General features: G+C 44.9%; 1 protein-coding gene across 1 annotated transcript in view; it reads left to right on the top strand.

Annotated features, from left to right (window-relative positions):
* Positions 1 to 1,874: 1,874 nt before the first annotated feature.
* rab3il1 (RAB3A interacting protein (rabin3)-like 1) overlaps positions 1,875 to 13,440 on the top strand; it is a gene marked incomplete at its 5' end in the record, with an annotated part of 29,388 nt that continues 17,822 nt past the window's right edge. The window contains 2 exons of the mRNA XM_084185542.1: positions 1,875 to 2,107; positions 8,039 to 8,306. Coding sequence (XP_084041668.1) covers positions 1,875 to 2,107; positions 8,039 to 8,306 — 501 coding nt within the window. The remainder of the gene's footprint in view (positions 2,108 to 8,038; positions 8,307 to 13,440) is intronic.

Raw genomic sequence — 13,440 nt, 5'->3', positions numbered from 1 at the left:
GCACAATAACTGTTTGTCGTGAGCTTCATGAAATGGTTTCCATGGCCGAGCAGCCGCACACAAGCCTAAGATCACCAAGCACAATGCCAAGCGTCGGCTGGAGTGCTGTAAAGCTAGTCGCCATTGGACTCAGGAGCAGTGGAAACGTATTCTCTGCAGTGATGAATCACGCTTCACCATCGGGCAGTCCAATGGACGAATCTGGGTTTGGCGGATGCCACGAGAACGCTATCTTCCCCAATGCATAGTGCCAACTGTAAAGTTTGGTGGAGGAGGAATAATGGTCTGTTTTTCATGGTTCGGGATAGACCCCTTAATTCCAGTGAAGGGAAATCTTAACGCTACAGCATACAATTACATTCTAGACGATTCTGTGCTTCCAACTTTGTGGCAACAGTTTGGGGAAGGCCCTTTCCTGTTTCAGCATGCCAATGCCCCCATGTACAAAGCGAGATCCATACAGAAATGGTTTGTCGAGATCGGTGTGGAAGAACTTGACTTGCTTGCACAGAGCCCTGACCTCAACCCCATCGAACGCCTTTGGGATGAATTGGAACGCCGCCTGCGAGCCAGGCCTAATCGCCCAACATCATTGCTCGATTTCACTAATGCTCTAAGTGGCTGAATGGAAGCAGGTAGCTTAGTGGTTAAGAGCGTTGTGCCAGTAACCGAAAGGTCGCTGGTTCTAATCCCCGAGCCGACTAGGTGAATAAATCTGTCGATGTGCCCTTGAGCAAGGCATTTAACCCTAATTGCTCTTGTAAGTCGCTCTGGATAAGAGCGTCTGCTAAATAAATAAATAAATTTAAAAAAGCAAGTCTCGCTGCAATGTTCCAACATCTAGTGGAAAGCCTTCCCAGAAGAGTGGAGGCTGTTATAGCAGCAAAGGGGGGACCAACTCCATATTAATGCCCATGATTTTGAAATGAGATGTTCGACGAGCAGGTGTCCACATACTTTTGGTCATGTAGTGTAATCGTGATTCAAACCTCTCGGTAGCCACCTGGTGGTAGCAATGCACGTTGCAGGTCAGCAGGAGGCGTGAGGCGTGAGGTGTTTAGTAATTAACCCGTTGGATGAAGAGAACTACGACTCGAACTGAACTGGAGGGTGAACTTCGGACTGTGTTGTTTTTTCTGCCCACCGCAACTTTCGGTTGAATGACATATAGGTCACTAAGATTAAGAACATTTTCAGTATTTTGTTCAGTATTTTGCCATTAATTGATTACTAAATTTGGACAACACATGGTGAGTTGCTATGCCTTCTGCATTCATTGTCAAAAGTTTGAGTTTGCAGAGCAGTCCGTACTTCGTATAGCCAGTCAATCTGTAAACTTGTCTGAATTAATAACCCATCCTAAACGAATAGGCCTACATAACATAAAAACGCAATTTGATAAGTATGCCAATTGTTTAGCGTGATTATTTGTATTTGTATGAAAGAAAAGAAAACAAGTTTTATTTGGCCAGGAGAGGGGCGAGTTGAGGTTACCAGCGGGAGTGGAGTGGACTGGTCAGTTGATTAAAATTAGGCCTCGTTGATTCAGCGGGTTGAAAGTCCACCGGAAGTATTTTCTAGTCCATTCTATTCTAATGTATTATATTCTAATCTATTCTGTTCGGTTCTATTATCATTTATTCTATTAAAGTGACATATGTTTTTATGTTTCCCAGGTAGGCATCAGGTAAAAAAAAGTTGGAACCAAGGAAAGTGTATTTCAGACTACAGAAGTGAGGGGTCCTCCTACAACACCGAAGATAGAAGAAGAGGAGGATTAGAAGAAGGTGGAAGAACTTAATCATGATCCCACAGAAGTCACAGTAACTGATGTTACATTAAACTGCAGTTGGATTAGTGACTCTGCCTGGAACATGGATGCGTTTGAGGGTCTCCACAGTGTCCAGCTGCCCTCCTGTCCACCCCCTGCCTCTGCCGCCAACCCGGGGTATGAGATCCTAGTGTCAGCCAGATCTGGTGTCCAGGTATATTCCAACGCCACGTTCTATGGTAAACCCAGTGTTCTGGAGCAGGCTCAGAGGAGAGGGAGAGCCAAACATCACTCCCACCGAGAGGAGACGAAAGAGGAGAGGTGTGAGGTTGGATGGTAAGAGACCGTTATGGGTTTGATTTGATACGGTCCTTCACAGCTGTAGGTTGGTTCCAAGCCTGTAGCTTTTAGGATCGTCTTCGTATAACCATAACGAATCTTCATTTGCGCCACATTAATGTCATATGCCAGATATACTCTGAACGCCAATATTCTGTTTTGGTAATAATGTGTTATAAAAACCTAAAGCTAGACCACCCTAGAGAAATATTTGGTCACGTTTCCTTTTCAACTGGAAACGCGTTGGGATGGGAGGAAGGGTGTCATCATGTGACCTATGGCAGATTGACGACACACTTCGTCCTTTTCACTATCGGAAAGATCAGGAATGAAAAGAGTCTGTCCTACAACGCATTGCAAACAACATCGTATACAGCGACTCAAACCTTGAGTAACAAAATAACATTCGACTAACTTTTATCTAGTTTGATTACTCGATGAAACATTGTAGCCCACAGCGTCGCATTCTTTAATAGTAACACTGTTTTGAAACTATTGTGTCCTTCTAAATTGAACTATATCGTCAGCAAGTAAACGGTTACTGTAACAATTTCTGGAATTCATGGAAACGTAAACTGATGCCATCGAGGTCACGGCGGCGGTACGAGGTGAATCTTCTAGCCGGCTGGTGAGAGGGTAAGGGCGGAGAGCTAGAATGGGAAATCCGGTGAATGTGTGCTGTCCGACTGAAATAATGGCATCAGGAAAAGTTATGCAAAGTTCAGCCTTTCATGTTGTGACGATTGTTATTGTTTTCAAGTATATTTAGGATAATAATTTATATGATCTGATGATGATGTGCACTTCAAGACAAACGCGATCAGCGCAAATATGCAGACGTTGGAGTCATGTTATGAATCACATTATGATCACACATACGATATGGGCTGTCAGCCAATCAGCATTCAGGGCTCGAACCACACAGTTTATAATAGAGATATACTGTAGATAATATATCCTGATCCCTAGTCACTTTACCCATATACATATATCTCGCTATGGATCCTCTGTAGCTCAACTGGTAGAGCATGGCGCTTGTAACGCCAGGGTAGTGGGTTCGATCCCCGGGACCACCCATACGTAAAAATGTATGGACACATGACTGTAAGTCGCTTTGGATAAAAGCGTCTTCTAAATGGCATATTATTATTATTTCTTAGTTTTATATCTGGTGTGTTTTTGTTCTACCTTGTTATTTTTTAGAATTACATCGTTATTGATTACTGCATTGTTGGGGTTAGAGCTGCTAAGAAAGGCATTTCACTCTACTTGTGCATGAAACTTGAGATATACACTGAGCGTACAAAACATTAAAAAACACCTTCCTAATACTTTAGTCAAATATTATATCTGTTTGGGCTTCTTGTGGTCAATTTGCAGTCTACAAATTATTTGTAATTAGGTTCTGGCTCCCCGACCATCTGCTCAAGAACAAGAATCGTCCCACGGTTTAATCTAGTTGATGATCACCGCTTGGAATGGCAAAATAGCCATAAGACCTGCTAAATAGTTAATTCAATGGTTACACAAACTATCTGAATTGATCTTGCACTGACTATTCACACTCACACGACTATATACACACTACACCGACACTCTCACAAAACCCACACACATCCACATACACGCACACACACGCACACACACACACACACACACACACACACACACACACACTCACACGACTATATACACACTACACCGACACTCTCACAAAACCCACACACATCCACATACACACACACACACACACACACACACACTCACACGACTATATACACACTACACCGACACTCTCACAAAACCCACACACACACACACACACACACACACACACACACACACACACACACACACACACACACACGCACACACACTTTCACACTCATCATATGCTGCTGCTACTCTGTTCTTTATTTTACCCTTATTATTATCTATCCTGATGACTAGTCACTTTACCCTGCCTTCATGTACATATCTACCTCAAATACCTTATTATTATCTATCCTGATGCCTAGTCACTTTACCCTGCCTTCATGTACATATCTACCTCAAATACCTTATTATTATCTATCCTGATGCCTAGTCACTTTACCCTGCCTTCATGTACATATCTACCTCAACTACCTTATTATTATCTATCCTGATGCCTAGTCACTTTACCCTGCCTTCATGTACATATCTACCTCAAATACCTTATTATTATCTATCCTGATGCCTAGTCACTTTACCCTGCCTTCATGTACATATCTACCTCAAATCCAGGGTAGGGGAGGGAATGGCCGGCAGGGATGTAGCTCAGTTGGTAGAGCATGGCGTTTGCAACGCCAGGGTTGTGGGTTCGATTCCCACGGGGGGCCAGTATGAAAAAATAATAAAAAATAAAATAAAATAATGTATGCACTCACTAACTGTAAGTCGCTCTGGATAAGAGTGTCTGCTAAATGACTAAAATGTAAAATGTAAATGTAGTCACTTTACCCTGCCTTCATGTACATATCTACAGTGCATTCGGAAAGCATTCAGACCCCTTGACTTTTTCCACGTTTTGTTACGTTACAGCCTTATTCTAATATTGATTAAATTGTTGTTTTTTTCTCATCAATCTACGCACAATAACCCATAATGACAAAGCAAAAACAGATTTGTATACATTTTTGCAAATGTATTATTATTTTTGTTGTTGAAATATCACATTTGCATAAGTATTCAGACCGTTTACTCAGTACTTTGTTGAAGCACCTTTGGCAGTGATTACAGCCTTGAGTCTTCTTGGGTATGACGCTACAAGCTTGGCACACCTGTATTTGGGGAGTTTCTCCCATTCTTCTCTGCAGATCCTCTCAAGCTCTGTCAGGTTGGATGGGGAGCGTCGCTGCACAGCTATTTTCAGGTCTCCAGAGATGTTTGATCGGGTTCAAGTCCGGGCTCTGGCTGGGCCACTCAAGGACATTCAGAGACTTGTCCCGAAGCCACTCCTGCGTTGTCTTGGCTGTGTGCTTAGGGTCGTTGTCCTGTTGGAAGGTGAACCTTCGCCCCAGTCTGAGGTCCTGAGCGCTCTGGAGCAGGTTTTCATCAAGGATCTCTCTATACATTGCTCCGTTCATCTTTCCCTCGATCCTGACTAGTCTCCCAGTCCCTGCCGCTGAAAAACATCATAGGGATGGTGCAAGGTTTCCTCCAGACGTGACGCTTGGCATTCAGGCCAAAGAGTTCAATCTTGGTTTCATCAGACCAGATAATCTTGTTTCTCATGGTCAGAGTACTTTAGGTGCCTTTTGGCAAACTCCAAGCAGGCTGTCATGTGCCTTTTACTGAGGAGTGGCTTCTGTCTGGCCACTCTACCATAAAGGCCTGATTGGTGGGGTGCTGCAGAGATGGTTGTCCTTCTGGAAGGTTCTCCCATATTCACAGAGGAACTCTGGAGCTCTGTTAGAGTGACCATCAGGTTCTTGGTCACCTCCCTGACCAAGGTCCTTCTCCCCCGATTGCTCAGTTTGGCCTGGAAGCCAGCTCTAGGAAGAGTCTTGATGGTTCCAAACTTCTTCCATTTAAGAATGATGGCGGCCACTGTGTTCTTGGGGACATTCAATGCTGCAGACATTTGTTGGTACCCTTCCCCAGATCTGTGCCTCAACACAATCTTGTCCCGGAGCTCTACGGACAATTCCTTCGACCTCATGGCTTGGTGTTTGCTCTGATGTGCACTGTCAACTGTGGGACCTTATATAGACAGGTGTGTGCCTTTCCAAATCATGTCCAATCAATTGGATTTACCACAGGTGGACTCCAATCAAGTTGTAGAAACATCTCAAGGATGATCAATGGAAACAGGAAGCACCTGAGCTCAATTTCGAGTCTCATAGCAAAGGGTCTGAATACTTATGTAAATAAGTATTCAAAAATTCTTTTTTAAAATTTCTAAAAACCTGTTTTCGCTTTGTCATTGTGGGGTATTGTGTGTAGATTGATGAGTTTGTTTATTTAATCAATTTTAGAATAAGGCTGTAACGTAAAAAATGTGGAAAAGGGAAGGGGTCTGAATACTTAACGAATGCACTGTATCTCAAATAACTCGTACCTCTGCACATTGATCTAGTACTGGTATATAAACTCAGCAAAAAAAGAAACGTCCCTTTTTCAAGACCCTGTCTTTCAAAGATAATTTGTAAAAATCCAAATAACTTCACAGATCTTCATTGTAAAGGGTTTAAAAACTGTTTCCCATGCTTGTTCGATGAACCATAAACAATTAATGAACATGCACCTGTGGAACGGTCGTTAAGACACTAACAGCTTACAGACGGTAGGCAATTAAGGTCACAGTTATGAAAACTTAGGACACTAAAGAGGCCTTTCTACTGACTCTGAAAAACACAAAACGAAAGATGCCCAGGGTCCCTGCTCATCTGCGTGAACGTGCCTTAGGCATGCTGCAAGGAGGCATGAGGACTGCAGATGTGGCCAGGGCAATAAATTGCAATGTCCGTACTGTGAGACGCCTAAGACAGCGCTACAGGGAGACAGGACGGACAGCTGATCGTCCTCGCAGTGGCAGACCACGTGTAACAACACCTGCACAGGATCGGTACATCCGAACATCACACCTGCGGGACAGGTACAGGATGGCAACAACAACTGCCCGAGTTACACCAGGAACGCACAATCCCTCCATCAGTGCTCAGACTGTCCGCAATAGGCTGAGAGAGGCTGGACTGAGGGCTTGTAGGCCTGTTGTAAGGCAGGTCCTCACCTGACATCACCGGCAACAACGTCGCCTATGGGCACAAACCCACCGTCGCTGGACCAGACTAGACTGGCAAAAAGTGTTCTTCACTGACTAGTCGCGGTTTTGTCTCACCAGGGGTGATGGTCGGATTCGCGTTTATTGTCGAAGGAATGAGCGTTACACCGAGGCCTTTACTCTGGAGCGGGATCGATTTTGAGGTGGAGGGTCCGTCATGGTCTGGGGCGGTGTGTCACAGCATCATCGGACTGAGCTTGTTGTCATTGCAGGCAATCTCAACGCTGTGCGTTACAGGGAAGACATCCTCCTCCCTCATGTGGTACCCTTCCTGCAGGCTCATCCTGACATGACCCTCCAGCATGACAATACCACCAGCAATACTGCTCGTTCTGTGCGTGATTTCCTGCAAGACAGGGATGTCAGTGTTTTCCAATGGCCAGCGATGAGCACGGATCTCAATCCCATTGAGCACGTCTGGGACCTGTTGGATCGGAGGGTGAGGGCTAGAGCCATTCCCCCCAGAAATGTCAGGGAACTTGCAGGTGCCTTGGTGGAAGTGTGGGGTAACATCTCACAGCAAGAACTGGCAAATCTGGTGCAGTCCATGAGGAGGAGATGCACTGCAGTACTTAATGCAGCTGGTGGCCACACCAGATACTGACTGTTACTTTTGACCCCCCCCCCTTTGTTCAGGGAAACAGTATTCCATTTCTGTTAGTCACATGTCTGTGGAACTTGTTTAGTTTATGTCTCAGTTGTTGAATCATGTTATGTTCATACAAATATTTACACATGTTAAGTTTGCTGAAAATAAACGCAGTTGACAGTGAGAGGATGTTTCTTTTTTTGCTGAGTTTAGCTCCATTCTGTATATAGCTCCATTCTTGTGTAGTTTATTCCTCTTGTGTTACTATTTGTATTATAATGTTTAACTCTGCATCGTTGGGAAAGGGCTCGTAAGCAAGCATTTCACGGTAAAGTCTACACCCGTTGTATTCTGCGCATGTGACAAATAAAATGTGATTTGACAACCAATTCCTTATATCCCTATTAACTCCCTAACTATCTCAGTAGCTCAAACAAGCAGCTGAAGAGGCAAGTTAGCTTACACGTTCATGTATCCATTGCACTTAACAGACACTGCAACTTTTTTAAATCTCGTCTTTTGATGTTTTCTAAAGGTTGGTAGACCTGGAGCCAGGTCCGAGCCCCAGGGTGGAGGGTGGAGGGCAGGGTGACCCCAGTCCCACCTGGCCCCAGGAGCAGTGTACCCAGGCCCGGAGCCAGACCAGGGGCAGAGAGGGCAGCAGGCTGGAGCGTGCTGCCCAGCTTGAGGGTGCCCGGGGCAGGGAGCATGAAGACAATGTGTCCCGCCTCCGGAGCTCTTCCCTGGAGATCAGAGAGAAGGGCACCGAGATACTCAGAGAGCAGCTGGACGCTGCACAGAAGGTGGGTGAGGCCGAACTTGTTATACACCTCTTCTATTCTGCTGTAGTTCTACCCTACACCTCTTCTATCCTGCTGTAGTTCTACCCTTCACCTCTTCTATTCTGCTGTAGTTCTACCCTTCACCTCTTCTATCCTGCTGTAGTTCTACCCTTCACCTCTTCTATTCTGATGCAGTGCTACCCTTCACCTCTTCTATTCTGCTGTAGTTCTACCCTACACCTCTTCTATTCTGCTGTAGTTCTACCCTACACCTCTTCTATTCTGCTGTAGTTCTACCCTTCACCTCTTCTATTCTGCTGCATACTACTGACCCAGTTCTACCCTGCACCTCTTCTATTCTGCTGTAGTTCTACCCTTCACCTCTTCTATTCTGATGCAGTTCTACCCTTCACCTCTTCTATTCTGCTGTAGTTCTACCCTTCACCTCTTCTATCCTGCTGTAGTTCTACCCTTCACCTCTTCTATCCTGCTGTAGTTCTACCCTTCACCTCTTCTATTCTGCTGTAGTTCTACCCTTCACCTCTTCTATTCTGCTGCAGTTCTACCCTTCACCTCTTCTATTCTGATGCAGTTCTACCCTTCACCTCTTCTATTCTGCTGTAGTTCTACCCTACACCTCTTCTATTCTGCTGTAGTTCTACCCTACACCTCTTCTATTCTGCTGTAGTTCTACCCTTCACCTCTTCTATTCTGCTGCATACTACTGACCCAGTTCTACCGTGCACCTCTTCTATTCTGCTGTAGTTCTACCCTTCACCTCTTCTATTCTGATGCAGTTCTACCCTTCACCTCTTCTATTCTGATGCAGTTCTACCCTTCACCTCTTCTATTCTGCTGTAGTTCTACCCTACACCTCTTCTATTCTGCTGTAGTTCTACCCTACACCTCTTCTATTCTGCTGTAGTTCTACCCTTCACCTCTTCTATTCTGCTGTAGTTCTACCCTTCACCTCTTCTATTCTGCTGTAGTTCTACCCTTCACCTCTTCTATCCTGCTGCATACTACCCTTCACCTCTTCTATTCTGCTGCAGTTCTACCCTTCACCTCTTCTATTCTGCTGTAGTTCTACCCTTCACCTCTTCTATTCTGCTGTAGTTCTACCCTTCACCTCTTCTATTCTGCTGCAGTTCTACCCTTCACCTCTTCTATTCTGCTGCAGTTCTACCCTTCACCTCTTCTATTCTGCTGCAGTTCTACCCTTCACCTCTTCTATTCTGCTGCAGTTCTACCCTTCACCTCTTCTATTCTGATGCAGTTCTACCCTTCACCTCTTCTATTCTGCTGTAGTTCTACCCTACACCTCTTCTATCCTGCTGCATACTATTGACCTAGTTCTACCCTGCTCCTCTTCTATTCTGCTGCAGTTCTACCCTTCACCTCTTCTATTCTGCTGTAGTTCTACCCTTCACCTCTTCTATCCTGCTGCATACTATTGACCCAGTTCTACCCTGCACCTCTTCTATTCTGCTGCAGTTCTAGCCTTCACCTCTTCTATTCTGCTGTAGTTCTACCCTTCACCTCTTCTATTCTGCTGCAGTTCTACCCTTCACCTCTTATATTCTGCTGTAGTTCTACCCTTCACCTCTTCTATTCTGCTGTAGTTCTACCCTTCACCTCTTCTATTCTGCTGTAGTTCTACCCTTCACCTCTTATATTCTGCTGTAGTTCTACCCTTCACCTCTTCTGTTCTGCTGTAGTCCTACCCTTCACCTCTTCTATTCTGCTGCAGTTCTACCCTTCACCTCTTCTATTCTGCTGTAGTTCTACCCTTCACCTCTTCTATTCTGCTGCAGTTCTACCCTACACCTCTTCTATTCTGCTGTAGTTCTACCCTTCACCTCTTCTATTCTGCTGCAGTTCTACCCTTCACCTCTTCTATTCTGCTGTAGTTCTACCCTTCAACTCTTCTATTCTGCTGTAGTTCTACCCTTCACCTCTTCTATTCTGCTGTAGTTCTACCCTTCACCTCTTCTATTCTGCTGCAGTTCTACCCTCCACCTCTTCTATTCTGCTGTAGTTCTACCCTTCACCTCTTCTATTCTGCTGCAGTTCTACCCTACACCTCTTCTATTCTGCTGTAGTTCTACCCTTCACCTCTTCTATTCTGCTGCAGTTCTACCCTTCACCTCTTCTATTCTGCTGCATACTACTGACCCAGTTCTACCCTACACCTCTTCTATTCTGCTGTAGTTCTACCCTTCACCTCTTCTATTCTGTTGCAGTTCTACCCTTCACCTCTTCTATTCTGATGCAGTTCTACCCTTCACCTCTTCTATTCTGCTGCAGTTCTACCCTTCACCTCTTCTATTCTGCTGCAGTTCTACCCTTCACCTCTTCTATTCTGCTGCATACTACTGACCCAGTTCTACCCTACACCTCTTCTATTCTGCTGTAGTTCTACCCTTCACCTCTTCTATTCTGCTGCAGTTCTACCCTTCACCTCTTCTATTCTGCTGTAGTTCTACCCTTTACCTTTTCTATTATGCTGTAGTTCTACCCTTCACCTCTTCTATTCTGCTGCATACTACTGACCCAGTTCTACCCTACACCTCTTCTATTCTGCTGTAGTTCTACCCTTCACCTCTTCTATTCTGCTGTAGTTCTACCCTTCACCTCTTCTATTCTGCTGTAGTTCTACCCTTCACCTCTTCTATTCTGCTGCATACTATTGACCCAGTTCTACCCTACACCTCTTCTATTCTGCTGCAGTTCTACCCTTCACCTCTTCTATTCTGCTGCAGTTCTACCCTTCACCTCTTCTATTCTGATGCAGTTCTACCCTTCACCTCTTCTATTCTGCTGCAGTTCTACCCTTCACCTCTTCTATTCTGCTGCAGTTCTACCCTTCACCTCTTCTATTCTGCTGCATACTACTGACCCAGTTCTACCCTACACCTCTTCTATTCTGCTGTAGTTCTACCCTTCACCTCTTCTATTCTGCTGCAGTTCTACCCTTCACCTCTTCTATTCTGATGCAGTTCTACCCTTCACCTCTTCTATTCTGCTGCATACTATTGACCCAGTTCTACCCTACACCTCTTTTATTCTGCTGTAGTTCTACCCTTCCTCTTCTATTCTGCTGCAGTTATACCCTTCACCTCTTCTATTCTGCTGTAGTTCTACCCTTCACCTCTTCTATTCTGCTGCAGTTCTACCCTTCACCTCTTCTATTCTGCTGCAGTTCTACCCTTCACCTCTTCTATCCTGCTGTAGTTCTACCCTTCACCTCTTCTATTCTGCTGTAGTTCTACCCTTCACCTCTTCTATCCTGCTGCATACTATTGACCCAGTTCTACCCTGCACCTCTTCTATTCTGCTGCAGTTCTAGCCTTCACCTCTTCTATTCTGCTGTAGTTCTACCCTTCACCTCTTCTATTCTGCTGCAGTTCTACCCTTCACCTCTTATATTCTGCTGTAGTTCTACCCTTCACCTCTTCTATTCTGCTGTAGTTCTACCCTTCACCTCTTCTATTCTGCTGTAGTTCTACCATTGACCTCTTCTATTCTGCTGCAGTTCTACCCTTCACCTCTTCTATTCTGCTGTAGTTCTACCCTTCACCTCTTATATTCTGCTGTAGTTCTACCCTTCACCTCTTCTGTTCTGCTGTAGTCCTACCCTTCACCTCTTCTATTCTGCTGCAGTTCTACCCTTCACCTCTTCTATTCTGCTGTAGTTCTACCCTTCACCTCTTCTATTCTGCTGCAGTTCTACCCTACACCTCTTCTATTCTGCTGTAGTTCTACCCTTCACCTCTTCTATTCTGCTGCAGTTCTACCCTTCACCTCTTCTATTCTGCTGCATACTACTGACCCAGTTCTACCCTACACCTCTTCTATTCTGCTGTAGTTCTACCCTTCACCTCTTCTATTCTGTTGCAGTTCTACCCTTCACCTCTTCTATTCTGATGCAGTTCTACCCTTCACCTCTTCTATTCTGCTGCAGTTCTACCCTTCACCTCTTCTATTCTGCTGCAGTTCTACCCTTCACCTCTTCTATTCTGCTGCATACTACTGACCCAGTTCTACCCTACACCTCTTCTATTCTGCTGTAGTTCTACCCTTCACCTCTTCTATTCTGCTGCAGTTCTACCCTTCACCTCTTCTATTCTGCTGTAGTTCTACCCTTTACCTTTTCTATTATGCTGTAGTTCTACCCTTCACCTCTTCTATTCTGCTGCATACTACTGACCCAGTTCTACCCTACACCTCTTCTATTCTGCTGTAGTTCTACCCTTCACCTCTTCTATTCTGCTGTAGTTCTACCCTTCACCTCTTCTATTCTGCTGCAGTTCTACCCTTCACCTCTTCTATTCTGCTGCATACTACTGACCCAGTTCTACCCTACACCTCTTCTATTCTGCTGCAGTTCTACCCTTCACCTCTTCTATTCTGCTGCAGTTCTACCCTTCACCTCTTCTATTCTGCTGCAGTTCTACCCTTCACCTCTTCTATTCTGCTGCAGTTCTACCATTCACCTCTTCTATTCTGCTGTAGTTCTACCCTTCACCTCTTCTATTCTGCTGCATACTATTGACCCAGTTCTACCCTACACCTCTTCTATTCTGCTGCAGTTCTACCCTTCACCTCTTCTATTCTGCTGCAGTTCTACCCTTCACCTCTTCTATTCTGATGCAGTTCTACCCTTCACCTCTTCTATTCTGCTGCAGTTCTACCCTTCACCTCTTCTATTCTGCTGCAGTTCTACCCTTCACCTCTTCTATTCTGCTGCATACTACTGACCCAGTTCTACCCTACACCTCTTCTATTCTGCTGTAGTTCTTCCCTTCACCTCTTCTATTCTGCTGCAGTTCTACCCTTCACCTCTTCTATTCTGATGCAGTTCTACCCTTCACCTCTTCTATTCTGCTGCATACTACTGACCCAGTTCTACCCTACACCTCTTTTATTCTGCTGTAGTTCTACCCTTCCTCTTCTATTCTGCTGCAGTTATACCCTTCACCTCTTCTATTCTGCTGTAGTTCTACCCTTCACCTCTTCTATTCTGCTGTAGTTCTACCCTTCACCTCTTCTATTCTGCTGCAGTTCTACCCTTCACCTCTTCTATTCTGCTGCAGTTCTACCCTTCACCTCTTCTATTCTGCTGCAGTTCTACCCTTCACCTCTTCTATTCTGC

Source organism: Coregonus lavaretus (assembly GCF_964263955.1).
Source record: "Coregonus lavaretus genome assembly, chromosome: 21".
Lineage (NCBI taxonomy): Eukaryota > Metazoa > Chordata > Actinopteri > Salmoniformes > Salmonidae > Coregonus > Coregonus lavaretus.
The sequence above is the reverse complement of the archived record's forward strand: the minus strand, read 5'-3'. Positions and strand labels throughout refer to the sequence as shown.